The sequence below is a fragment of the Salminus brasiliensis genome, chromosome 21 (assembly GCF_030463535.1).
Source record: "Salminus brasiliensis chromosome 21, fSalBra1.hap2, whole genome shotgun sequence".
NCBI classification, from domain to species: domain Eukaryota; kingdom Metazoa; phylum Chordata; class Actinopteri; order Characiformes; family Bryconidae; genus Salminus; species Salminus brasiliensis.
In genome coordinates this window covers 30662610-30689922 of record NC_132898.1, presented here as the reverse complement: position 1 = coordinate 30689922, position 27313 = coordinate 30662610, and the positions used below count along the sequence as shown (strand labels likewise).

General features: G+C 41.6%; 1 protein-coding gene across 1 annotated transcript in view; it reads right to left on the bottom strand.

Annotated features, from left to right (window-relative positions):
• Nucleotides 1-27313, bottom strand: part of cpne5b (copine Vb) — a 185869-nt gene that overhangs the window by 104549 nt on the left and 54007 nt on the right. Inside the window, exons 4-6 of the mRNA XM_072665400.1 lie at nt 24283-24386; nt 21738-21777; nt 20746-20822 (exon numbers count right to left, since the gene is read on the bottom strand). Of these exons, the coding sequence (XP_072521501.1) occupies nt 20746-20822; nt 21738-21777; nt 24283-24386 (221 nt within the window). The remainder of the gene's footprint in view (nt 1-20745; nt 20823-21737; nt 21778-24282; nt 24387-27313) is intronic.

Below are 27313 nucleotides of genomic sequence, written 5' to 3'. Positions count from 1 at the left end.
AGATAAATAAACAGTGAGATGGTCTTAAAGATACAGTATACAGCATTCCCAGGGCAAACAAATAAATTGGAGTCAAGTGCTCGACCCTGAGCAATTTATCACACGAGTACTTAATCTAAGAAAGGAAAAAAGAGAGCTAGAGGGATGCAGCGGCAAAGAAAAGCACACCATCCAACAGTAATTACACATGTGGCCATTACTCTTCCTAAAGCCTTGCAGTGGCTCTCCAGCACTGGGAGTCATATAGTTCAAGTTCCTTCTCCAGACTATCCACTCACTACCGTCCTGCCCCTCTGGACCAGATGCATTGAACCATCTGAGCCAGGCTGTATGACACTATACACAAAAAAATAAAATAAATAAATTAAAATAATAATAATAAGGCGCTGTCACTTTGACCATGCTGCTAGCCATCGGCAGCCGGAGCCCCAGAGAGCACAATTGGCCAATTGGCGGCTGTTGGTTGGCTGTGCACGTGTCTGAGGAGGCGTATGTCGGCATTCACCTTTCCACTGTCGGGAAGAATATATATATGGTGGGTGATTGATGATCCAAATTGGAGTGAAAATGGATACACATTAGAAATATTATTTTTTTTAAATAGTGCAGAAAAGGGTCATCTGGGGCAATGCCATACAAGAACCACTTCTGGTTCCGTTAAACCTCTCACCGGATGACTCGTTGAAGTACCTTTTCTGTAAATAGGAGGTGTGAGTGAGTTATATACTATTAATTGGTGTATTTTAGAACTGGACTTCCAAGACGAGAACCATATAGGACAATTTAGGACATTACAAAGCGAAAACCAAGTCAAATGGGTGTCTGTGCTAAGCTAAAAGCTAATGCTAACTGACCAGTATTTACCAAACTGGAGCTAAAGAAAGCACTGGCTTACTCTTTTTTACCGGTAAGACTCAAGAAGGTCAAACCTGGGAAAGTGAGAGGTGGCAAGGCTAAAAGCTAACCCAGATACATTCTCTTTTAGCTTGCTAACAACACATCATGCTAAGAGGACACAACAATTACATACAATTTTTAATGTTTTTGTTACTATACACTTTAAATACAGCGTTACAACCCTGTTACTATGGTCCAGAACTCTATGTTAGTCTATGCCCAATGCACATATGCAGTGTTTTTTTTCCCCTCTGCCTCTTTGTACATGTCCACATATTCTATTTTAGCTCAGTCTACACTGGATTTACATGTGAGCACTGCCCGAGACCAATTCCCTCTACATATTAAGCACTTGACAAAATAAAGTAAATGCGGCAGCTGAAGAAGGCCTCAGAGGCTTAGTCAAAGTAGAATTCAGCTATTTAATCAGGTCGCCATCCCATCATGGATGAGTGGGTGTCCGACATCCATGTGGTTAGCAGCCACAGGGTAACAGGAGGGAAGCCCTGTCGCCACAGGCAGGCATCATCACACTAGCAGGTGTGTTGGCAAGCCTGTCAGTGGCGCTCACTTTCCTCCAACGTCCTACGGATGATGTCAGCTCCCAAATGGAAAAGCACTGTAGCTGTCAGGAAGAAGGGATAGTCGCGGGAGGCCAAGCAGATGGTCCGTGAAAAATTCCTGACGTCTTCAGTCTTTATTTGCCACATTGTTTTTAGCCATTGCATTTCCACTGCCACAGATCATCATGAAAAATTCCCAACACTAAAATGTCGGCGTACATAAAAGGATTCTTCGGACCAATGCTATTGACTAACTGTTTGAATGCGCTAGAATGGAAAGCTGTATTTATGTTAGCGTAGTTGAGAGATTTTATGACACATGAGAGTTCGGTACAAGGAACTGACATATCTCATTAAAAAGAAACTCCAGCATACCAAAACCAGAGCTGCAAAACAGGCCAATTCCAAACCCCCAAAACTCTTACATCACAGTCTTGACTCATTTCAATAACAGGCCCAAAATTTACATTAGCCCAGCCCACCTGTCTTCTGAGAGAGATATTTTGCAAGAGGTGCTTCAGTAACTCTCCAGAAGCAGAACTTCACCACCAGATTATAGTCCAAATAATGGCAGCTCAGATGTCAGCAAAGCAACCAGGTAGCCATGCCAGGCTAAAAGCTAACCCTAGCTGACCGGTTTTACCACGTCATCTGCTAGCTAATCACACACTGTGCTGACAGGGTACTAGGGTACTAGTCTGTTAAGACTTGGGAATAATTATAAAGAAGTGCTACAATCAAAGCTATGCTAAACTATGTGAAGCTACATATGCTATGTAATGCAATGCGATGCTATATGGCTTTTGTGGGAGCTGCCGCAGTGCCATAAAACGAAAATAAGTGTATTCAATTTGGGGGCAAAATAACAGGGTGGTAAATATGTGAGGATTTTCTTTCCAAACAGTCACATACTTACTATTTTGGATCTTCTATAAGTCCATGTTGGCAAGTGCTATCTTCTATGCTCTTGCATGCTGGGGTAGAAGGCTGAGGGTGGCTGACGCCAACAGACTCAACACACTCATCTGCAAGGCCAGTGATGTTGTGGGTGTGGAGTTGGACTCGCTGATGGCAGTGTCGGAGAGGAGGATGCTGTCTAAGCTGCATGCCATTATGGATAATGGCTCCCACCCTCTCCATAACACAGTGATGAGGCACAGGAGAACATTCAGCGCAAGACTCATTCCACTCATACCACAGAGCGCCACAGGAGGTCATTCCTACCTGTGGTCATCAAACTCCTCCCTCAGTGTGTGACACTATGATTCAATTATTATTGAAAAATTGAATTATTATTGTTAATATGTGCAATAATAATAGTACTGTAATTAAATTGAATGTGTGCAATAACAAATTTCCATATTTATTATTACAGTTATTACCGATATGCCACTTTACTATATTCATATAATTTAGATATATATGTACATATTTCAAGTTTTTCTCACTTTTGTCACTCTAATCTCTCTTATCCTAAATGTTTTATTTTATAGAGTGTTTATTCTTACACAAATGGTTGCAACTGTAACAACTGCAATTTCCCTCCTGATCAATAAAGTATTTCTAATTCTGATTCTGATTTAAGTAAGAATTGCATTCTATGGCACCTTTAAGAGTGCACTGGCCACTGTCTTTTACCCATTACTTACCCATATGCTTCAGTCAGCAGATTTCCCAATAAATTCTCTCTCAAAAAAAGCTGCAGTTACTTCAGGAAAACACCACACTGAGAATGCCTTCGCACACCAGGCACATTTTTAACAAATTATGAAATTGACATGAATACATTTCCAGTAAATGAACAGGTTTCTCTTCTCAGCTTTGCCACCTATGACAGCCTGTAACAGATGTGTCTATTGACCCAGTTGAGCTACAGCACACTGCAGACCTCTAAAACGAGTCCAGCAGAGAACGGAACGAAATGTCATCCTTTTCTAAGAGTTAAAAATACAGTCCTTATTGAGGCAAAATGCCAGCGTGGAGAGGGATTTCTGAAGGCCTACGATGGAAGTGCATTACTCCGCTGTGTTTTTTACGCTCTTCTGCGTGTAAAAGATACATAAAGGCAAAACCGCAGAGGTCTGAAAATAGCCTGGTCTCCACACCAACAATGAGACCTGGTTGTTGGAAATGAAAGGTCTGCAGCGTCTTGAACGTCAGGGAGGAGAAGAAGTAGAAAGAGAGGGACGAGAGCATCGGGTTAACCCGAACAATACAACCTAAACACTCTGCCTAATTCTACCTTAGGGTACAATCACTGTCACTGGGGTCTTCATGCCCATTTCTGTCATCCTTTAAGTCATACTATAATAATGCTTGCTTATTCACGAATGAGGATCACCAGTGGTTTCAGCGCTCTTGTGGAATCTGCCACTGCAGCTAGTTGCCCTTATTTTCATGTGCCGTAGGTAAACCACACCGTCATGCAAAAAAAGACCACATGGATGAATCCAGTAGTAACTGTCCCAGTAATAAGCAAAACTGGATTACATGACCTTTTCTTATCTCACAGGTCTTGATGCATGTTTCCAATATTTTGTCAGTCATGAAAAAATTCATTTAAAATCATTTAAATCTGACGGAACGTTGTTCTTCCTGATGAATGAACTAATAGAAATGCTCAAAAAATGATAGAGAATAAAATATTTTTACATAGACTCAGAATCACATGCGAATATCCCCGGAACAACCATAATTTAATGCAAATTTTAATGCAAATGAATCAGAAGGGGGACAGAATAAGGATGGTGCTGGTGAAGAGGAAACAGAAGATTCATAAGGCCATAAATGAAGATCATCAGCATTTTCAACCACTTTAGACAGTGTTGAAATCCATCGTTTCAATTCCTTATTCAGAGAACCATTCCAATTTTGTTTTTTTAATAAAAGGAGACCATTTGAGGTCGGCCAATGAAAATCATGGTCAATTGGTCAATCGTGCCCAATCATGGCCTTGGAGATTCAGGTTTTATAGAATATGTGGAAGTAAAAAACCTGGTATCAGACCTGGTTCAGATAATTAGTGACTTCTAAAGAAAGACAATCACTTGCTGGATCAAGTGTGGTGGATGAGGCTTGGAGCCAACTTCTGCAAGAAGGTAGGTCTCCAAGACCATCAGGGTTCTCCAAGGTTCTTAACTGCACTGCAGCTTTCTGAGTATTCACAGTTAAGTCAGTTATTATTGGGAGTAGTTGCATTCATACAGTTTATATATACATGGTCCCCCTTCAAACAGGTGTCCCCTCGAGTACAGTAGGTTGTTTCCTGCTTGCCGCAGAACCGGGCCCAATGTTGTTGATGTAATGCATGGCTTGAGTGAAAGAAACCTTTCTTTAAAGTTCCTCATGCCGCTCTGCAGAACAATCAATAAAGGAAAGCTTTCTGCTTCATAATCACATCATAACTGTGGAAGAAATCTAATGCCCCCCCCCTCTTCCCCTCTGGGCCCATATCTTTGTCATTACCTGGCAAGGGAAGAGTATTATCTGCCAAACGTCACCACCGACGCCGAGCAGACACTTGAAGAAAGATCAATCAAAAGGCACTGCTTCTCTGCCCACTGTTTAGGCAGTAGGGAAATGCATGGCACTGCTGAAGAGGACTCCTACGGATATTAGTCCACCCTCATGAAACTCAAATCAGACAGTTAATTTCAGATAAAGCCCGCTCTTTCCGTTCCATCCCGCTGAAATTGCTTATGGCACGTCTGAATTGTTTTCTCTCGCGCCGTCTGTTGTGTAATGCATTTTTTAAGCAACGGGGTGTGTCAGCTTGCCCGACGTGTTGCATAGCCTTGCTCTAATTCATGCTATTTGTCATAAGAGACAGAATACAGTGTTATGATCACCACCTTAACCTCATTAACCCTTATTTAGCCTGAGTTCTTACTGTTCTGCTGTAGTGTTGAAGTGTAATTCCATAATTCAATATCTGGGAACTCTTAAAGAGTTAAAACTCTTGTGTTGATACGTAGGTAAGCAAGTAAAAGAGACCTGATTTTCAAAAGACATAAACTTTCCAAAAAGGTCATATTTAACCCTTTAACACTCTTAGACTCAGGCTTATTACACACTAAGGTGTATTACTCAGTAACTACAGGGACATCTGTACAAACAGGTGGGGCGATTCTCTGCTAATAAAAGCTTGTAATAACACTTTCGGCTTGCCGACAACTATCTCAAGTGTTCTATGCTTTCATACAACAGCCTTTTATAAAATAAAGAAACTGCCCTGAATTTCATACTGGATACGCTTTAACACTGTCAATACCTTCTGTCAAAAAAAGCTCCCCAACAAATGAGTAATTACTGTGCAATGGTACCAATACCTTTCAGATATGCCAGTGGAGGTTCGTTAAGGTACCTGTTGATCTCTGTACGCAGGCCAAGAAAACTGCTGTACTCATAGAGCCATAGCCAAAGACAATGGAAATGAGGAGACCGGCCACTGGTTGAAATGTGAATGGGAGTTTTCGTAACACTCAACACGGCAGCTGTTCACGCTCATTCTCCAAAACCAGCTGAAAAAGTGTTTCACAAACTATTCACGGTTTCTAAAATATGATTCTGAAATGGTGATCTGGTCCTCAGTTTCCAGTAGTTTGGCCTCTCCTCATTCACAGAGGTGGAAGCCTGGACTTGTGCGACTGGAAATGACTGGAAAGATGGCCGCTGGGTAAACAGACTTGCCTACAGAAGGAATTGTGGTTCAGTTCAGCCTTTTTAATTGATGTCAATGATGTCAATCAGCAACAAATATCAGCCCAAATTAGAGCGCTTTTCTATCAGATCAATAAGATTGTGAGGTCGGAACGAAACTGTTGAATAATTGTGCCGGTATCACTGCACAGTAGAACAGTGCAACCACCACTCCAGAGTCCGCTCTGCTAAATCTTCTGCTAAATCCTAACAATCCTTTCTAGCAATCCTACTTGCAGTTCTCTCAGAACAGTTTTCGTGGTCTTCCTGACCTCAACTTGACCTCCACTGTTGCTGTAAGCTGACATTTCCTCATTACATTACAAACTGAGGGACCGGCTACCTGAAAGCACGTTGCTAAAGTCTTCTCCTGCTTTGTGGGCATCAGCTATCCTTTAATAGACATTTTGGCCAGGGGTCTCCACATTGTTGCATGCTGCTGGATGTGATTAATTACATTTGATTGATCCACACTAATTCTCTTTGGTTTTTTAATGAGAAAAGTATGGAAAAATATAAAAGGACATTTTTAAATTGTAAAATAAGACAGGACAATGACTTCTCATCAGCTTCACCTCATAATAAAACACCTCTCACAGCTCCAAGCACAAGGTGTAAGCTGAAAGTTTAGAAGCAGAACTTCTCAGAATTTCTCCACCTATTTCCATAAGCTGTGAAAACACCCGTGTTCAAAACAAAAAGAGTGAGAAACCATTGCAGCTTCCTTTTTTCCAGAGTAAAAGTAAGTCCTGATGTCTGCTCACTCTGGAAGGTTGCCCTTTCTTTATAAAATGGGGAAAGTCATTCCTTTGAAGTGAAACCAGGCTTACTGAGAGTCAATGGAGCGCCGTCTCGACCAACACAGACTACGCCTGAGTCATTCAGAGTGTGCTGTGAATCAGCGTGCCCTTTGAAAAACTTTCAGTGTGACTAGAACAGAGATCAGGGGTATTAACCCGTTTCTCTGGGAGTTTCTAGCATCTCTTAACAACAGCATCAAAGGTAAATATGGAGACGGACGGAGCCCGCTGTCCGTACCCTGCATCCGTTTCATCCGGATTTGTGCGCATTTTCTGGAAGCTGACGGATGCAGACGGAATGGAGTACCACCGCTCGCTGGAAATCATGGGGGCAGTGTAGCCTATTGTCCAAGCGAAATTACACCATGACCACAGGCATACGGCCACAATGAAGAAGAAACTCTAGAAGAAACCTATTATGGCCGTTTAGCTACTAAGTTCATCATCCCGACTACCTCCACGGTTGCCATGTTTGCTGTTGTCAGAAACCTTTGACTCTGAACTGCCCTTTAGTGGATGTGTAGCTTATTATCCATGCCAATGTAAAGGACGCATAGAAGTATGTGGGCAGTGGCGTTACACTGTCTATATTGACATTACATTTACATTTAAGGCATTTAGCAGACGCTCTTATCCAGAGAAACTTACAAAAGATACACAGACTTGCTTAAAAGATACCTCTAAGTTTAGACTCTACTACCACAAGTCAGTAAGGTGACCACTCTACTCTACTCTTTACCCAAGTACTCTCGGAAGAGGAGGGTCTACAGTCTGGGTTTAAGGACAGCGAGCTTCGGACACCCAGGGGAAGTTCGTTCCACCACTTTGGTGCAGAACAGTAAAAAAGACGCTCTGGACGCTCATCTTCCGTGGATCTTAAAGGATGGCGGGTCGAGCCGAGCCGTACTTGAAGCTGGAAGGGCTCTTGATGCAGATCAGCTTTTGACCATCGCCATCAAGTACGGAGGGGCTGGCTGGTCCAGTCTTGGCTTTGTAGGCCAGAGTCAAGGTTTTGAATCTGATGTGGGCAGCAGCTACAGGAAGCCAGTGAAGAGAGAACGCAGCAGTGGAGTGGGACATGGCTGAATTTAGGAACGTTGAAGATGACCCGTGCTGCTGCATTCTGGATAAGCTGCAGGGGCATTTTCGTACATAAAGGGAGTATAAAAGAGCCTTTAGAGGGGCCATATCTCACATTCCTCCACAATATCAGCAGCGAATATATATTAGATATAATATATATAAATTTGTACTTTAGTTTGGGTCATAGAAATCCAAACTGGGTCAAAAATGCCACTAGAATATTCTAATGGTGTGTTATTAAAAGGGTCGGGAGCGTTGCATGTGATAGGGCGTATGTATGGGGTGGATAATTGGCGATCCAAATTGGAATTATTATTATTATTTATTAACATTTTAATTCAAAGACAAGAAGGTGGCCAAGGTTTTCGTGTGACATATATATGATTTGATTACTTTTTTCCCAGTCATATTTTATAATCCTTTACTTTATCACATACATAATTACATTTAAATGCTATATTTGATAGTATACTCTCAATTTCTGAGGGATAATAATCAAGAAATCCTGTAGATTAATTAAATCGCTTCAGTAACCAAGGAGAAAACTCAAAGAAGTGATATTGAAAAAGTGAATAAATCATTAAAACCATCCTTCCAAAGCCCAACCTCACTGCCCCATTAGTCATTCAAAAGAGAAGCTCAGCGCTAAAGGCAGTGAAACTGTTAAAGGCCACTTCAGAGCTCCGAGCCTGAACTTATGATGCAACATCCTCCTCTCTTATCGTATCATTCAAAGTCCCAGTGGGGTTCAAGACTGCCATTCTCCACTAAATGACATTTAACAATATTCTGTTATACCCAAAACTCAACGCAGCGCCGTGATTAAACTGAGGGAGGAGTGCTAGCGCGAGCGTACTGAATAGACGAGAGCTTGATCTGAATGATATGCGGGTCAAGAGATGGTAATTATGCTCATTAAATTACAACCCGTTACCGAGCCAGTGGCGCTGGCGATGATTCGGAATGAATTTAGGAGCCGCATCAACATATTTAATTACAGCCTGCAAAACACATTACCTTTACAAATCCAGCTTGATTTTTTTGGAACCTCTTTTTTTGGAAATTTTGACGTTTTACAACCTTTATACAACAAAATATTCTTAATAACTCCAAAACCTGGCCACGAGAGTGTTCAGTCCAGCTCGATTTCATTACCAAATTCCAGCAACCACATCGGGCAGCGGGGGGATTCTTTACCCCTGTTAAATCTTACCAGCAACGCATCTGTAAATCGGACTGAAATTAGCAAGCTGCTCCAGCTCTTATTTTGAAAGGTTCTCGGCCTGGTTGTTGGCTTGGATGTTTGGTTCTAGTAAAAAATCGTTAATTATTATTGAACCTTTACATCATTGGGAGGTTCCTTCAGCCTTAATCACCAGAGCCTCGGGCCATTCCTGGGTAAATGTTTACACCTTCACATTTGAGCTCGCCGTTGACTCGTTTCTGAGTGCAGTGTGTCGGCAGTGTGGCAGGTCTACAGATTCAGAAAGCAGGAGGTTATACACTTTTTACTGATGAGTTTGAAAGAATTCCAGCATGCTGAGTCCTTCGCGCCATTCTACTGAGTTATTTGCCCAATACTGGGCAGTTTTGGGCTATTTATTGTACAGCCGAGCCGCTAGGTTAGTGCCTGCGTCATGACCACAACCCAGCCAATGGGTAAATCCCATGAGTGTTAATGAACTAATTAGACTAATGAATATTTAATGTTATATACTGTACTTTTCTGAGCTGCTGATGGGAGCAATATGGGAGCAATATTAGCTTTCTAAAAGTCAATGTTAGCTTGCTACAATGTTGCCCTGCTGAAAAACCCAGCTTAAGACCAGCTGATTTCCTGAAATCCCTCGTTTCTGTTGCCACCACTGTGAAAAACAATATTTTGAGTTGCTACGATTCCCTGAATAATTTTGTTTATTTTATTAATGACTGATTTATGCAAACCTCCCACCTCCTTTCATAGAAATTAACATTTAATATTTCATAAATTACTTAGCCCTGTCAGATATCTCCTCTCACAAACTACCAACGAGTATTTTTTCTCATTCTGAGACCTTTTAACTCAATCGCAGAGGCAAAACCCTCCTTCGCTCGAGCGGATCTTCAATGAAAACATGCTTTTAGCAGAAATTGCTGGCTGGAGCGGGGGTGGGGGGGTTCTATCAGGTGAAGACTATTCAGATAGCTGAGGTTTGGGAAGAAACTGGAGGTAGGAAATGGAGAAGCGAGAGGATTATCTCTCATCTTAAGATCAAACAGTTCTCCCTGATCTTCATTGTTTAGGGATCTGATCTGAGAGCCCGCTGGCGGCTCGTAAAAATAACACCGATTACTTCATCTTTGCATTCGGATGTGGACGTTTTTGATCTGAACAAGCAGGGACTTGGTGAAGATCACACAACAGGCATGAATGGATTCAGGCCTCGTTCTTCTGCCTTTGTTCTTCTGATATAAGCATTAGCATGTCGTTGAATAATGATGTGGGGTTAATGGCGTCTCATTTAAGCAACAATTGAGAGTTTATATTGCATGCTCTTAAAAATAAAGGTGCCAAAAAGGAGCTTCTTTGGAGCAAAGAAGCTCTTCTGAATCCATAATGAACCTTTCAGCGGATGGTTCTTAGAAGAAGCAGCATTTGGTTCAGAGGAGAAGCAGGTTTTATTGAAGCCATCGCTAAACACTGATCATTTTTTTATAGGGGGATTTAATGGATCAGATGGGATCAGATGGATCACTGGGCGTGGTCGAAGCCCTCCTTCACTTGTTACGACCAACTAAAAGGGGCGTGTTTCAGCAGGAAGGTGGCGTCTATTTCCTCTTTACTGCTATTTATTATGAGAGATTTATTCAAAGACATAGTCATAAAGTCTACGTCTAAGACATACTCGCCAGATTAACTTCATTAGAAAGAGAACCCCAGATTTAGGTTCCCAGGAGCTTTAAGAGTTAATTACAGAGGAACAACAAACTGGTTACTGTAGGCTTTACTACATTTCTCATGGATGCATTTTTAGACTTTAATTAATCTAGAATTTCTGGGGCTTTTTCAGTTGGTTTTGCTGTTTTTGGCTTTAATATGCAAATATATTTAAATAATAAAACAATTAATGGCATAAATACATAATGCATTACTTTTATACTTCAGTTTATATACACATACACTCATATTGTTTGTTTTGTTTGTTAAACAATAATAAATTTTATATATATATATATATATAAACACAAAAAAACCCACCAAATTAAAATAATGAAAATCTCCTCTTTGCTTTACAAACACACATTTTACATCATTTGAAGGTTTAGAATCTGCAGATAGCTATAATTAGTTATAGCTTTTGGCTATAATATTTAAATATATTTAATAATAATAACAATAATAAAGTTATGAAAATCTCCTCTTTGCTTTACAAACACACATTTTACATCATTTGAAGGTTTAGAATCTGCAGTTTTAATAAGACTCCCCTATGTTTCAATAAGCTACAAGAGACAAGTTATTTGGTTACTTCCTGTAATGACTGACTTCCTGTGATTAATTTGATCAATTTTGATTTTATAAGCAGTTTGATTAAACACATATTCCATCTCATCATTGCCCTGCAGAAAACCTGCTTCCTTACACAGTATTAACTTTTCACAATTACCTGTGTACCTGCACCACACACACACACACACATACACACACACACACACACACACACTCCTGTATGTATCTTCACACTCAAAGTGCTCGCTCTTTTCTTCTTCACAGCTCCCTTCTTCCCACCACATGTCCCTCTTTCATCATCAAACCCTGACCAGCGCCTCATAATTAATGTGCAGTCCAATTTCCTGTAGATTAAAGGCAGCACAATTAAAAGCAGGAGGAGAGGCAGCGGAAATGGAAAACACAGCACAGATAGAGGCTTTTGTTTAGGGGAAACATGCAGCTGCGAGGCAGCGCTGAGACATATTGAGTCCCGGAGAGGGAAAAAAAAAAAGAGGCGTTCGCCACTCGCTGCTGCAGTAAAGCTCAGGCTAAGCAGAGACTCCCAAACAGAGGAATTACCCAGCAGCGCACACACACACACACACACACACACACACTCATACACACACACACATCTCGCCTCACGTTATAGGCCGAGACCAAGACAGTTCAGCTGACAACATAAAGCCAGCCAGCCAGCATAATGAGTTCACCTCATGCAACAGCTCACCTGACCCCCAGCTCCCCAACTCACCATCACACCATCAATGCTGGTGAGGGCTTTATACCCCTCGAGCCCACGCCTGGCATTAGGCTTGTCTCCAATAAGTAATCATGTTAACTGCTCCAGAGAGTCCTATTCTATTGGCTGACACAGACTTGGGTGCAATTCATTGGAAGGGGTGTCCACAAACTTTTGTGACAGTATTTCACCATGTTAAGGATATCTGCAGGCTGAATGACAGATGGAGGAGGAGTAAGAGAGGGCGTGAGAGCACGAGAGCGAGAGAGAGAGAGAGTCAGAAGAAGAAGAGCAGGAGTAAATGAGCAAAAAGAGTGATGGAGGAGTGCGCAGAAGGCAGGGTGCTCTGTAAGCGGCTCCCTAAATGCTTCTGTTTTAGAAAAAGCTTATTAAGGAGCTGGAAACAGATTGCATGCAGGCCCTGGGCCCTGTCCCCCGAGAGGCCGCCATATGCGCTGAGAGCGCACTGCTGAGCAGAGGCCCTTTGCAAGGTGCGAAGCGACTGTTTAAAGCCTCTTCTGGATTCACCGCTGCGGCCCTGCTCATTTAATTACAGTTGCTGACATTTTCCTCCTCTGTCCGGAACAGATCCCAAACTTGCATTTATTTGTTCTCTGGCCTTTTTTCTTGATCGTGTATCAGTTGTTGGGGAATGATAGCTGCAGGGAGAGGTCTCAGGTCATTCTAATTGAGAGTCAAGTTCTTGATGCAACCAACTAAAAGGGGGCGTGTTTCAGCAGGAAGGTGGCGTCTATAGCCTCTATACTGCTATTTATTATTAGACATTTAATAATTCAATTCATTTAATCTAGAATTTCTGGGGCTTTTTCAGTTGGTTTTGCTGTTTTTGGCTTTAATATGTAAATGTTTTTAAATAATAAAACAATTAATGACATAAATACATAATGCATTACTTTTATACTTCAGTTTATATACATATACACAACTGTTTTTCGTTTGATTTGATGTTAAACAATAATAAATAATAACAATAATAATAATAACAATAATAATACTAATTATAATAATGCAGCTTTTTCAGTTGGTTTTGCTGTTTTTGGCTTTAATATGTTAATTAATGACATAAATACATAATGCATTACTTTTATACTTCAGTTTATATACATATACACTTATTTGTGTTTGTTTTGATGTTAAACAATAATAAATAACAGCAACAACAACAATAATAACAATAATATTTATAATAATAATTTACCAAATTAAAATAATGAAAATCTCCTCTTTACTTTACAAACACATATTTTACATCATTTGAAGGTTTATAATCTGCAGATAGCTATAATTAGTTATAGCTTTTGGCTGTAATATTTACATATATTTAAATAATAAAACAATGAATGACATAAATACATAATGTATTACTTTTATACATCAGTTTATATACATATACACTTTGTTTTGATGTTAAACAATAAATAATAATAATAATAATAATAATAATGTTTTATACAGAAAAAATCACAAAAGAATTCACCAATTTTTTTTTCACCAAATTAAAATGATGAAAATCTCATCTTTGCTTTACAAACGCACATTTTACATAATTTGAAGGTTTAGAATCTGCAGTCTGCAGACTCCCGTACTTGTTTCTATAAGCTACAAGAGACAGGTTATTTAGTTCTTGATGCTGCTTATACAGTCGGCTAGTGACCATTAATGAGACCAGGGCCCTGTCCACACGTGTCCGGATATTGTTCAAATTTTCCTCCCTTCGTAATAACATTTCCATCTACGGAGACAAAAACACTTAACAGTACCTCATTAAGAGAGACGGCAAAAGACGGAGGGAAGAAAACACAGAGGTTCAATCCCAAATTACACACTGCTCCCTATGTAGTGTACTATGCAAGTCAGGAAATGACGGATAGAGAATCTGTATATATCTGTAAGAGGACGTGATCTACATTTATTCATATGTGCAAATCTGAAATGTAGTGCTCTTCAACCTCTTGAGTCCTAGTTCAACCCAGCTGAAGAAAACAGCCCGGCTAGCTCGAGATGGTGAAGCTGCTGAGGCTGGCTGACTAGTCTAATCAGCTAAGGGTTTTGCTGATCAACCTGACAAAGCAAAACCACCAGTTTGATCACGCTTGACCATGCTGGTCGATCTGAATGAACAGCATGAGCTGTGAGCTGATCAACAAACATGACAAGCCTCACCACGCAAGACGCAAGTCGCTGTAGTTTTATGTGGACTTATGTGGTTCACTATATAGGGAGGAAGGAGGTGTTTGAGATTCTGAGAGCCTAAAGCATGCATGAGTTGTGACGTCAGCCTTTTCATAAAGCTCTGTTTTCCCCGTTCAGACGACAAGACAACACTGAAAGCTGAATTTTGTGTATATCTCCATTTTCAGTGACCGAAAACAGCATTTCCATGTGGACAGGAGGCCAAACGCAGTCACTACTCCGTTTTTATAAATATCCAGATTCGTGTGGACAGGGCCTAGAGTAGCACTAGATAAGTGGCCTTACAGTTAGCACTGATGATGTGACGCCACCACTTAACACTGCCAAATACATGCTCTGACATCTAAGACGCTTATTCTTGTTTTCCTCCAATTTCATCATCAGCCAATTCCCAGTACTGTCAATCAGAAAGGGTGCAAAGGGTGGCAAAGCTCTTCCAAAAAATATGCACCCTGCCACCAAATCTTTCTGAGGAACTGGCTGCTCTGTGCTGCCCAACACCTCTTCAGTGCTACATATAGAGACATTATAAGGGTTCTTTGGAGCAAAGCCCAACGGGTTCTTAAGACATTATTCATCCAGAGTCTGATTTCTTAGACAAATATTGCAGCAGAAGTTTGGAATCAGTGTTTTCAACAACATAAATCACACTGTTGATACGTAACCCAGCTGAAGAAAACAGCCCGGCCAGCTCGAGATGGTCAAGCTGCTTAGGCTGGCTGACCAGCTAAGCTCTTGACCAACAAAGGGTTTTGCTGATCAACCTGACCAAGCTAAACCACCAGTTTGACCAAGCTAAACCATGCTGGTCAATCTGAATGAACAGCATGAGCTGCGAACTGATCAACAAACATGACAAGCATCACCAAGCAAGTCTCCTTAACCTAACCAAGCTAAGCCACCAGTATGACCAAGCTTGACCAGAAGGACCAGAATCAAACGCAACACACACTATGCTGGTCAAGAGCTCAGGGTAGGTTGTGTCCCAGATAACCAGCTTTTCAGCCACTTTGGTCAGCAAAGACAAGCTTTGACCATCTGAACCCAGCTGTGCTCAGCTGGATTTTTCAGCAGGGAAATATCATTGACCCATTGAAGCGTACAAATGATTAGAAAATGTCTGAACCTGGTAATGTTGAAAAAGCATAAATGCATTTTATTTTTTACTTAATGTGAACACAAACCGGATGTTTTTAGAGCAGTGTGGACGCAAGAACCTGATCTTTTCCAACCAGACCTGGGCCACTTTCATATCTTTAACTGGATTCATATAAATTTCCTTAATAAAGGACCAGATCAGAACTTAATTCGATATGACAGAGTCTCAATTTCTCTCTTTTCTGGTGTTTCAAGCATTAAACATGATAAAAGTTCAATATTTAATATAGTTCAATATTTAAAAACTTTAAAAAGCTTTACAGTCTCTTGATCTAGCAGTCTAGCCTCAAGCTAATATGCCAGCCATAAGCACTGGCTTTCTGTAGCTGCCCTCACACTGGCCTACAAAGCCAAGAATGGACCAGCCCCTCTGTACTTGATGGTAATGGTCAAAAGTCGATCTGCACCAAGAGCCCTTCCAGCTTCAAGTACGACTCGGCTTGGTTTGACCTGCCATCCTTTAAGATCCACGCAATACGAGCGTCCAGACTTTTTTCTGTCCTGCACCGAAGTGATGGAACGAACTTCCCCTGGGTGTCCGAACAGCAGAGTCCAGCGCTCGCTGTCCTCAAACCCAGACTGAAGACCCTCCTCTTCTGAGAGTACTTAGACAGCCCTAGAGTATTGTGTCTCCACACTGACTTCTGTATTTAGCAGCATCTAAGCTACGAGGGATCTTTGGACCCTAGTCAATACAAACTAGCTAAGGGTATTTTAAAAAGCAGTGAAGCTGTTTTGTGAGTCGCTCTGATGAGAAACATCTGCTGAAGGCCTTCAATGTAAATGTAATGTCAGCCATGTCACTCCACTGCTGCGTTCTCTCTTCACTGGCTTCCTGTAGCTGCTGCCCACATCAGATTCAAAACCCTGACTCTGGCCTACAAAGCCAAGACTGGACCAGCCAGCCCCTCCGTCCTTGATGGTGATGGTCAAAAGCTGATCTGCACCAAGAGCCCTTCCAGCTTCAAGTACGGCTCGGCTCAACCCGCCATCCCTCAAAATCTGCGGAAGACGAGCGTCCAGACTTTTTTCTGTCCTGCACCGAAGTGGTGGAACAAACTTCCCCTGGGAGTCCGAACAGCAGAGTCCAACGCTCACTGTCCTCAAACCCAGACTGAAGACCCTCCTCTTCTGAAAGTACTTTGACGAATAGCAGAGTGGTCACCTTACTGACTTGTGCTTAGTAATGTCTAAAGCTTAAAGGTAGTCTATTCTAGGTTTTTCTTGGGTAAATAGTAAAGCCCTTTTGTAAGTCGCTCTGGATAAGAGTGTCTGCTAAATGCCTTAAATGTAAATGTAATGTAAATAAGCAAACGCACAAGCTAACATGCTAGGCACAATACTATTCAACACAACTCGTGTGTTAGCCTTCCACTGCAGTCTCTGACTGCTACACAGTACTCGTTCTTCCACAAAAACAAGACACTTCAACACTTTCATCCCATTGAAAATTCAGCCGTTTGTGCTTTTGGAGACCCCTGGGAAAATAACAATCGGCTAGCTCTCCATGCAGCCTCTGTTATCCCCTCAAATCTCTGCGATGTGCAGCTAGCCTAAGGAAGACTATTTAGTCTGTTTTCAGGACCCTGTGTGTGATTCTCTAGAGTAAACGGTCAGCTTCATGCATTAATCAGTGGAAAATATTTTACCCACATAAGAGTACACAAATATTTACACAGAGCTTCGTCACACCTCGCTAACTCAAAAAAGCAGCCGGTATGCAGGAAAAGCTACGCTATCTGCTTCTGGCATAACTGTGAAGGCCGATACCAAAGTGACGTTTTTCCCTAAGCCTTAAAATTAGTGTGATTTACTTTTGGAGAGTTACAATTTATGGGCAAAAGTATTGGGACACATACTCATTCATTGTTTTTTTTTTAAATCAAGGGCATTAAAAAAGAATTGATCCTGTTTTTGTTGGAGTAACTGTCTCTACTGTTCGCTCTGCAAGATTTTTGGGGAGCATTGCTGTAAGGATTTGATTGCATTTAGCGACAAAAGTGTTAGTGAGGTCAGGATGTTGGATGATCACCCCACCTCATCCCATCCAAAGGTATTGGATGGAGCACCAACCATCTTTCCAGAGAACACAGTTCCACTGCTCCACAGCTCAATGCTCCATCCAATCCAATGATGGTGTGCCATCCAATACTTTTGGGATGAGTTGAGGATTGGTAGTGATCCAACATCCTGACCTCACTAGAGCTCCTCATAGCATCCTCACAGCAATGCTCTTTGGACAGTAGAGAAGGTTACTCCAACAAAAGCAAGAGAATCTATTTTGAAGAGCCTTGATTTCAGATTTCAAGTAACAACGAATGAGCAGGCGTCCCAATACTTTTGTCCATATAGTGCACATGCATAAATTGACTGATACTGGTCTGGTTTGTAAGGAGATGTATTTGGAAAAAGAAATCTCAGACCAGTAAAAGTCGATGGTCACATAAGTATCCATTAGTTGAGTCTGAATGGAGGCGCTTTACTTTAGACAAGCATCTAGAAGTAGACTATCATGCTCAAACCACTGAAGAGCCATACTGGCCCACAGGAAAACGACACACATCGCTATATCAGGCTACGTTTCAGAGTGTAGATCTGTTACAGCATTAGATCGGATTCATTCATTTTATATATTGAATCCAATCACGCATTAACTGCTAATATTGGCCTGATCCCAATCCTAACTAACACAGAAAGCGCCATCTCTAACTCTATTAACACTGGAAAAGCCAGTCCATTTGTTCTACTGCAGTAAAACACGCAGCATCTTTCAGAAGTCACGCTTCGGAATTGTCCAAGTCTAACCCGCTGAACTGCCCAGAGCGAAACCAATAAGCCGTGAGCACCTACAGTCCTCCTGTGTGTGCTTAGCTGTAGCAACTGGATGCCCTTATCTGAGCCGTGTGACTGCAAAGCTCAGACCAATTTATGCTGCCATTATTACGATGAAAGTGGTCAAGGTGTGAGTGTGTTGTTTCACCAACAAAAACAATAGCAGTGCGTTCGGTGTTGCGGCGTCCGTTCGTGTTTCAGACATCGTCATTTATCCTGAAAGCCTCTGGTCATTCCGCTTCTCTGATCCCAATACCCTCTGGCAAACCACATAGATTTGCCATGTACTTTACATTTCCGGAGGTAATCCCTCAAAATAGCATAGAAAATGCAGAAATGAAAGCAAATAATACCCAAAGGCCTCTGCCAGGCACTAATATGCCACGATCTGAGCAAAAAGGCTTCTGCGTAGTGCTGAAAATGGGTTCTTGGACTTGTAAGAATAGTGGAATTATATAACAGTATATAGTGCTGCTATACTGAGCCATTTTTAAAAGGCTCTGTAAAGAACTGTTTAACTTTACTTTATTCTTCTTTACTTTTACTCTACTTTACTTTTTTTTTACTTAGTGTTTCTCTTTTACTTTAAAAGCTTTACTTTTACTGTACTGTATTGTTGTTGACTATACTGTATTGTTTTTGTCTGTACTATAACAGGGTGGTAATGGTTCATGATTTTTAATAATTTTTTTACTTTTTTTGATTCAGTGGCCTTGCCAGTGGTCTTACCACCATCCTTAGTGGCGAGAGTACCGGTCAATACACACCACTACTCTAGTGGTGCTAAGCACTTTTAGCAGTGAGGTCTGTATTGTACTGTACTGTTTTTGTTCTGATAAAAAACGTAATTTTATTTCACTGTGTACTTGTACAGAGCTGAAATGACAATAAAAGCCACTTGACTTGACTTTAGTGTACTTTAGTATATATATATATATATTTATATATATAAATCATATATTATATGTTTTTCTATTTTTAGAAAAATTTTCTATTCATAAGATTATGTCGATAAATGGAGAAGCTGCAAGGTAAGAATTTCATTGTACAGTTTAATTGCTTGTTTCTGCTCTGCATATGACAACAAACTCTTGAATCTTGAATCTTTTCCACCCATCCAAAGATCCATTTCTCCAGGCCAGGACTCATTCAAGCATCCAAATGTATCTTTGGGTTGGTATGGTTGTATATAGACCAACTGGCTTTCCTAAAGAACTCCTAAAGAGTCTCGGCTACAAGGTGATTTACGAGTAAGACCTTCTAATGAGGCAATCTAGTGATCTCCCCTAACATGATGATTCCCTAATGACCGTTATTATCAGGCAGATGTCAGTATTAAGCTTCCTCATCAGGTTTTATCAGTCCAGATCTTCTCTATCAGCTACAATAATAAGGAGACCAGGAACAACAGAGGGACGCATTTTCAACTTGCTGGTGGTTCTGCGGGTAAAAGTTCTCATGGACCTCCAGACAGTTGCTTTTCTTTTTTTGCTCTGTATCAATGTGTTGCATGTTGGGCTGGAGAATAAATCTAGACCTTCCCTGGCGATCCCTGAAGACTAGTCTGGGAACCATTGTGATTGCCTCAATTCCATCAATCTGGTACAAAATGGTAGATAAAGCTTTCCATCAAAGTAATCCAATCTAAATTCCAAAAATACGGAAATATTTGAATATTTTATTTTTCAATATTTTAATTAATTTTATTTTATTTTATAGCTTTATGTAGCAAACTGCTGTATTTATATTTATATATATATATATATATATATATGACTCTTCTACAGAAGGGTTTCCACCCATCCAAAGATCTATTTCTCCAGGCCAGGACCTATTTAAGCATCCAAATGTATCTTTGGGTTGGTATGGTTCTATATAGACCAACTGGCTTTCCTAAAGAACTCATAAAGAGTCTCAGCTACAAGGTGATTTACGAGTAAGACCTTCTAATGAGGCAATCTAGTGATCTCCCCTAACATGATGACTCCCTAATGAACGTTATTATCAGGCTTCCTCATCTGGTTTTATCAGTCCAGATCTTCTCTATTTTATCTGATATGTTTAAACCAAACTTTATGTAGCAAACTGCTATATTATACTTGAATAACAGGGTGATAATGGGTCACGAAATTCAACTTTTGCCAGAATTCCATTTTTTTCACCCTTTTTGATTCAGTGGTCTTGCCAGTGGTCTTACTGCATCCTCAGAGGCGAGTGTACCGGTCAATACACACCACTACTACTACTTTCAGCAGTGAGGTCACTGTCAGAAATTGTCCTACTCACCCAAGAGGCTTGTCCAGTCGACTTGCTGGTGAACCCACGATCTCACCCAGAGTGCAGAACATTTGCCCGAGGAAATCCTGGACAATCAGGTGAAAGGGAGGAGCCAAATACAGAGAGAAAAAGAAAGAAAGGGGAAAGTGGGAAGGGAAGGAGGGTAATACGGATGAGATTTAGAGCATGAAGCTTGTCGTGTTCCCCAGTCCCTACAGCTCTCATCGCTAGCTACGGTAATAGATTGAAAGGCTTTAGACGTACGTTGCATTCTGAGGGCTTCCAGGAGGTAGGGCGGGCAGCCATGTTAACAACAGAGCACAGCATGTAACAGAAAGGATAAGACACAAACAAGATGGTGGCCATAAAAAGGCCCAAGGATTCCGTTATTGTACAACCAAGGATGTTGAAATCAAGACGGAGGGGTCAGGTATCCTATTGGTGAAGACTGGATGACGACTACCAATGGCCGACAAACAATGTTGACAGCAGAATGACATGCAAATCAGCAAGTACCCAAATATATGCTCATATATGCTTGCTCATGCTACGCTAATACGTGATGAATGTCATGAACGGTTCGTGCTTTTTGCGTCCACGTTGGTCTCCAAGCAAGTGGCTTTGGTCTCTAAGCAAATGTTCTGCCGACACCGTGCTAAAATAAGCCCGGTTGGTCCTGGAACTAACAGAGTGGCCTAGATACTGCAGTAGTCAGTGTGGATTCAAAAAGCGCCATGAACACACCGTCTATATGCATATTACATGAGGGCAGTTCAGGAGGCAGTGCATTCAAGTCATTAATATTTACAGCTGAAAGTGGAGTTAAGTCAGGTATATACTCTATAGCAGACTGTAGGATTGAATGTAACACAAACTGTATTTCGGGAAGTGCAGGATCCTCTAAATCCATTACATTCAACGATATATTTGGATACTCGGTACTGAGACTGGTTTGCATGTGGATGTGGATGTTTGTGACAGGTTACATAGACAGTACTCACATGTTTTGAGAGATCTGGACTCTTTGAGTCAACATCGTATCTGAAATTGAGGAAGAAATGAGGTCATCAGTAAATCCATTACCTTCTGGTCCAGTCTCAGAATATACAACTGAATGATCAGTCCATTCACACCAACAGAGATTTGGTAAAACAGGTGTCAGATGTGGATGTTATTTATTCCCAAAGTATTTATAACACTTGCTTAAATAATAGTACGTTTTGATAGTTAATGCCTTTATTTGACTGCTACATGCATAAGAACGTCATAACACATGCATACCTACTGAATACGTGAATAATAATGACCAGCTAATGCTATCAGTCATGCTCAAAGTATTCTAGGTATTCAGATGTTTGTATTGTATTAACTTAAGGGCCTTTAAAACAGCCTTATGCAAAAAATACGCAACAGGTTTTTTTTTAGCTCCTGGACTCCTTAGGGGACACGCTTTACATGTGCATTTCTGGGCAAGCTGAGAGATTCAGGGCCCGCACTGAAAGTAAAAGAAGCATGTGGACTGAGGTGGTCAGTGGAGCATCACAATGTTTTTCAAGCTGCAATTTTAAAGTAAAGTGCTACATAATGTTGCTTTAAACCAAAGAGATGAACATTTAAAACACTGTTATAAAGCATCATTTTCAAGTAATGGAGCTTATAACGCAAAGGCCAGCTTAACGACACCATATATCAATTTTCTAGGAGACTTTAAGTCCCTAGAACGTAACGTATCGCTGCTATCACGCTAAAGTCTTGGCGATTTTTCCACGTTTTGACTTAACGAGAGTCTGGCAGTTGTTCTTTGCATTGTATCGGAATTTCATGAAGAATGGACCAATAGAAATGCTCCAAATTGACTTGAAATTAAACATGTTTATATTGACTTCCATTGTAAGTTAATAAGGTTTTTCCTCTCCTGTATGTAAAGCTGCCATTTCTGATATGTGTTATGATATGTATGAACATGCACAAGTCCTGTTCTTGAGTAAATGCTGAGAAACCCATAGGGAAATATTGCCTGCATAAAACTATAAGCTCCTTAAGTTCCCTGTCTGCATTTATGCTTTACAAATGACTTGTTGTTGAATTACATAGGCATCAAAAGATGCATTATTATGGGGTTGCAATATTATTTTGATGGACAGTTTCTATTAAGGAGACATGTGTGGCTGCATACATGAAAAATGATGCGTCTGTCGACAGTCACAGAGCTCCGCTTCATAGAAAACACACTTTATACTTTAACTCAGTTTGAAATATATGGATTTTGTGGGGAATCTTAACTCAGCACCAGCTTCTAAAAGGACAAATGCCTGCACTTGGTGGTGAAGCTCTCTGTTCTCCTCCCTGCTCTCCTTGACTTTGCCTAATCTGTAGTTCATGGTCTCTCAATATTGACTGAGCTAACAAGCCTGTGGATCCACACAGCCACCAAAATCAGACAAATTCAAGAGGAAGTTTTAATTAACCAGTTCAGACTATGCACATTCTGGCCATTTGTTCATTATGTATGTGGTGCATCTGCCTGGTAAGGCTTAAAGACAAGCAATTATGGGCGTTTTCACACTAGAGCTTCATCCAGGTCTGCTTGCTTTGAGAGTTCGGTCGTTTGGTCAAGTGTGAAAGTCTAGCGGACTCTGGTGCGATCTGCTGCAGGTGTAGTTGATTCATTAAAATTGGTTCATTTTGTCATGTGACTGCTTCAACGTATTGCCCGCATGGCTCAAAACCTCCTCATATGAGGTTTTCCTGTATGGTGACTGGAGCCATGCCTCCAGAAAGCGCTGTTCTTCACCCGAGGAAAATAAGGAAAATTAGTAAAGTGATCCTAGCCTAGGTAAAGGTGCAAGTATTTGTCACTGTACAGTGTACACTGAACAGCGAAATGTGTCCTCTGCATTTAACCCATCTGTGGTAGTGAACACACACACACACACACTAGTGAACTAGGGGCAGTGAGTACACACACACACCCAGAGCGGAGGGCAGCCAACTCCACCACCCAGGGAGCAAAGAGGGTAAAGGGCCTTGCTCAAGGGCCCAACGAGTGGCCAAGCTTGGGAATCGAACCCACAACCCGGTTATCGACAGCCTGGCGCTCTAACCGCTGAGCCACCACTGCCACTGCTAGGCCTGATTATTTTACAAAAAAACTGACTTTTGAAATTGGGATATTGATCCACGGTTCGAATGGAATCGAAAAGAAAACCAGTGATAATGAGCCCCTCCCCTAAATGAGCCAGGAATCGGCCCTGGGTGTATTCGGGGCAAGTGTGGGAATACCCTAAAAGTAGGCTGTCCACTACAGACCACTCCAACACTCCATATGAAGAATCATACAGATATTAGCATGACATCGGAGCGTGAGCGTGTGTGTGCGATTTCTGGCTAGGTTTGTCCAGGATCGCATCCCAAATGCGCCTGAAGTCTGATCCAGCATTTTCCATTGATTTCTATTGAACCTGCCTCTGAAATTCACAAAAACTCCTATTCTGGAGTCTAAACATCCGAAAAGCTGTCCAAGAAGATCATCATGGAGCTACTCACAAGTCAAAGCGAAGGTTCTGCTTCTCCTCAAAGAAGTAATCGAGGATGAACTTCCGGACAAAATCCGGATTTAGCGTGTTGTCAATCACCTCCGTTCTTCCAAACTGGAGAAAAGAATTGAGAGAGGAGAGGTAGTGATGTTGGAGGAGGAGGAGGAGGGAAGAGGTAGCGGGGAATGGAGAGGAATGGAGAAAGAGGGACATCAAGAGTAATTGAAAAAGGGGGAGAGAGGGAGGAAATACAATGGTCAGAAGCTGGGGAGCAAAGAGGTAGGTATTAAAGTGGTGATCGCTGCTATTTTCAACAAGAATGAGGCTGTGTGATCTCTACCCCCCCAGCCTATACATCTAAAGCTGCTGGCTCGATCTGCTGAGGTGCACCTGAGGTGTTGTATTGTGCCAAAGAGAACGATTGAGAAACACAGAGACAGAGAGAGAACGAAGAAGGAGGTGGTGGGGCTGCTGCTGCTCCTGCTTACCAGGCCTAATTACAGCCACAGGCCCACTCCTCTAAGCTTGAGAGCGCAGGAGATTGGTGACAATTACGCCTGCTTAATTAGGAGCTCTTTCGCCCAGTGCTGCCCTGAATTCCACCAGAACCCCGCGCATTCACCTCGGCCAAACCGGACAGAAAAATTGGAACGCTCCACTCCTCCACTCTTAGCACATAATTCACTCAAAAGTGCTTAAATCCGACGCTTGTTATCAGGCTAATGGGCCGAGCCTGGGAGACAACAGCTCACTCCCGGCCTTAGCCGAAGCGTAGTTAGAGTCGGCCTGTTTGTGCTGCAATTTGTGTTCACCATGAATTATTTAGTGAGAGAAACAGATCTGTACGTGTAAATAAATGAAAAGGCCACACATCCTGCTTTCACAAAACACTTTAAAAAAGAGTAAACAAGCAATCGCGCCAGAGGCCTCTGCAGAATCAATTAAAACCCAGTCCAAATATTTGTGGACACCCTTTCTATAGAATGCATTCAGCTACTTTATTGCACATTGCTTTTCTAGTCCTTGTAGAGAAGTACTGCCAATAGAATAGGACTATTCTCTGGAGTAGATAAATATCATGAACCTATTGACAACATGCTGTCTAATAATGTCAGGCGTGGGCTAGTAGAGGGGTATGAAGCCCCCCCAGCATTGAGCTGTGGAGCAGTGGAAGAACTGTGTTCTCTGGAATGATTTATGCTGCTCCATCCAATATTAGGGATTTAGGATGAGTTGGGGATGATGAGGTGGGGTGGTGATCATTCAACATCTTGTCGCTGAATTGCAATCAAATCCTCACAGCAATGTTCCTCCAAAATTTAGCAGAACACTAAATATTTCTTCCCTGGACAGTAGAGTCTGCTACCCCTGCAAAAGCTGAAAAAACTCTTTTTTAATATCCTTGATTTGAGTAGGTGTCCCAATACTTTTGACCATATACTGTAACTTTGACTAGCTGCAAATGTTTTGTTTTAATGGGCTTCTGAAATTAAAAGTATACATACAGCTCACCTGATGTCCCTTAGCAAGTTGTACCTTGGGCATATGCTGCTGGTAGTCTGTTAGATATTTGATCACTTGATGTTAGCCTGCTTTGATTTGGGTTTGGGGTCATTGTCCTGTTACAACACCCAACTGTGTTCAAGTTCTATCCATCCAGCTGATGGTTTGAGATCATGCTGGAGAATTTCTTTCTTCCCCTTGACACAACGTTCCACTGCCTATAACGCACATGTTTTCCTGCTGTAATTCATCTTTCAGTATTAATCGGAATAGACTCTTAGCTCGCTAATAAACAAAAGCTAATTAGAAAATAAACAGTGCTGCTGTGATAAACACCATGCCAGGCAGAACACTGTGTTTTCTCTCAGAGCATGTGCTAAAACCCACTCTGTCTTAAGACACCCTTAATTATTCTGTAATTATGGGTGCAGGCTGGTTATCACGTCATGTAATTACTCATGTAATTAAAGCTGAATGAGAAGCTAAAGTTGGACACATGCGCTAACTTGCGCTTCACTTTTAATGGCACATGCAGAGACAGTTTTCTGAATGTGTTAAAGGACCCATATCATAGAAGAGTGGCTGTCCATGGGGAGGTGTGGTTTTGGGGATGGATACTCACCATATCCCAACACCCTCAACCAATGAGAGAACGAGCAGCATTTTATACTATATGTACCTTCTTATACTAACAATAAACTGTAGGTGGTTGCTATGGTATACCAGGTGCTTGCTATGGGGCTGCTATGTGGTTTCTTTGGTGTTGCTAGGTGCCTATTATGGTGTTGTTAGGTGGCTGCTGTAACGGCTAGGTGTGTTGCTAGGTGGTTAGATTGGGGTTCTGCTAGGTGGTTATTATGGTGTTGTTAGGTGGCTGCTGTAATGGCTAGGTGTGTTGCTAGGTGGTTATTATACTGTTGTTAGGTGGCTGCTGTAATGGCTAGCTGTGTTGCTGTGGTATCTCAGGTAGTTGTTACAGTGTTGCTGAGTAGTTGCTATGGAGTGGCTAATTGGTTGCCTGGGTGTATTGCTAGGTGGTGGATGGCACCTGCTATGGTATCCCAAGTGGTTGTTATGGTGTTGCTTAGTAGTTGCTACATGGGCACTAGGTAGTTGCTACATGGGTGCAATAGTGTCACTAGGTGGTTGCTATGGAGTGGCTAATTGGTTGCCTGGGTGTATTGCTAGGTGGTGGATGGCACCTGCTATGGTATCCCAAGTGGTTGTTATGGTGTTGCTTAGTAGTTGCTACAGGGGTACAATGGTGTGACCAGGTGATTGCTATGGAATGGCTTAGTGGTTGTTAGGGTGTATTGCTAGGTAGTGGATTCCAGCTGCTATGGCATCCCAGGTGGTTGTTATGGTGTTGTTAAGTAGCTGGTACAAGGGTGCTAGGTAGATGCTACATGGATGCAATAGTGTCACTAGGTGGTTGCTGTGGAGTGGCTTAGTGGTCGCTAGGGTGTATTGCCAGGTGGTGGATGGCAGCTGCTATGGTATCCCTGGTGGCTGCTATGGTGTTGAAAGGTGGTTGTTAT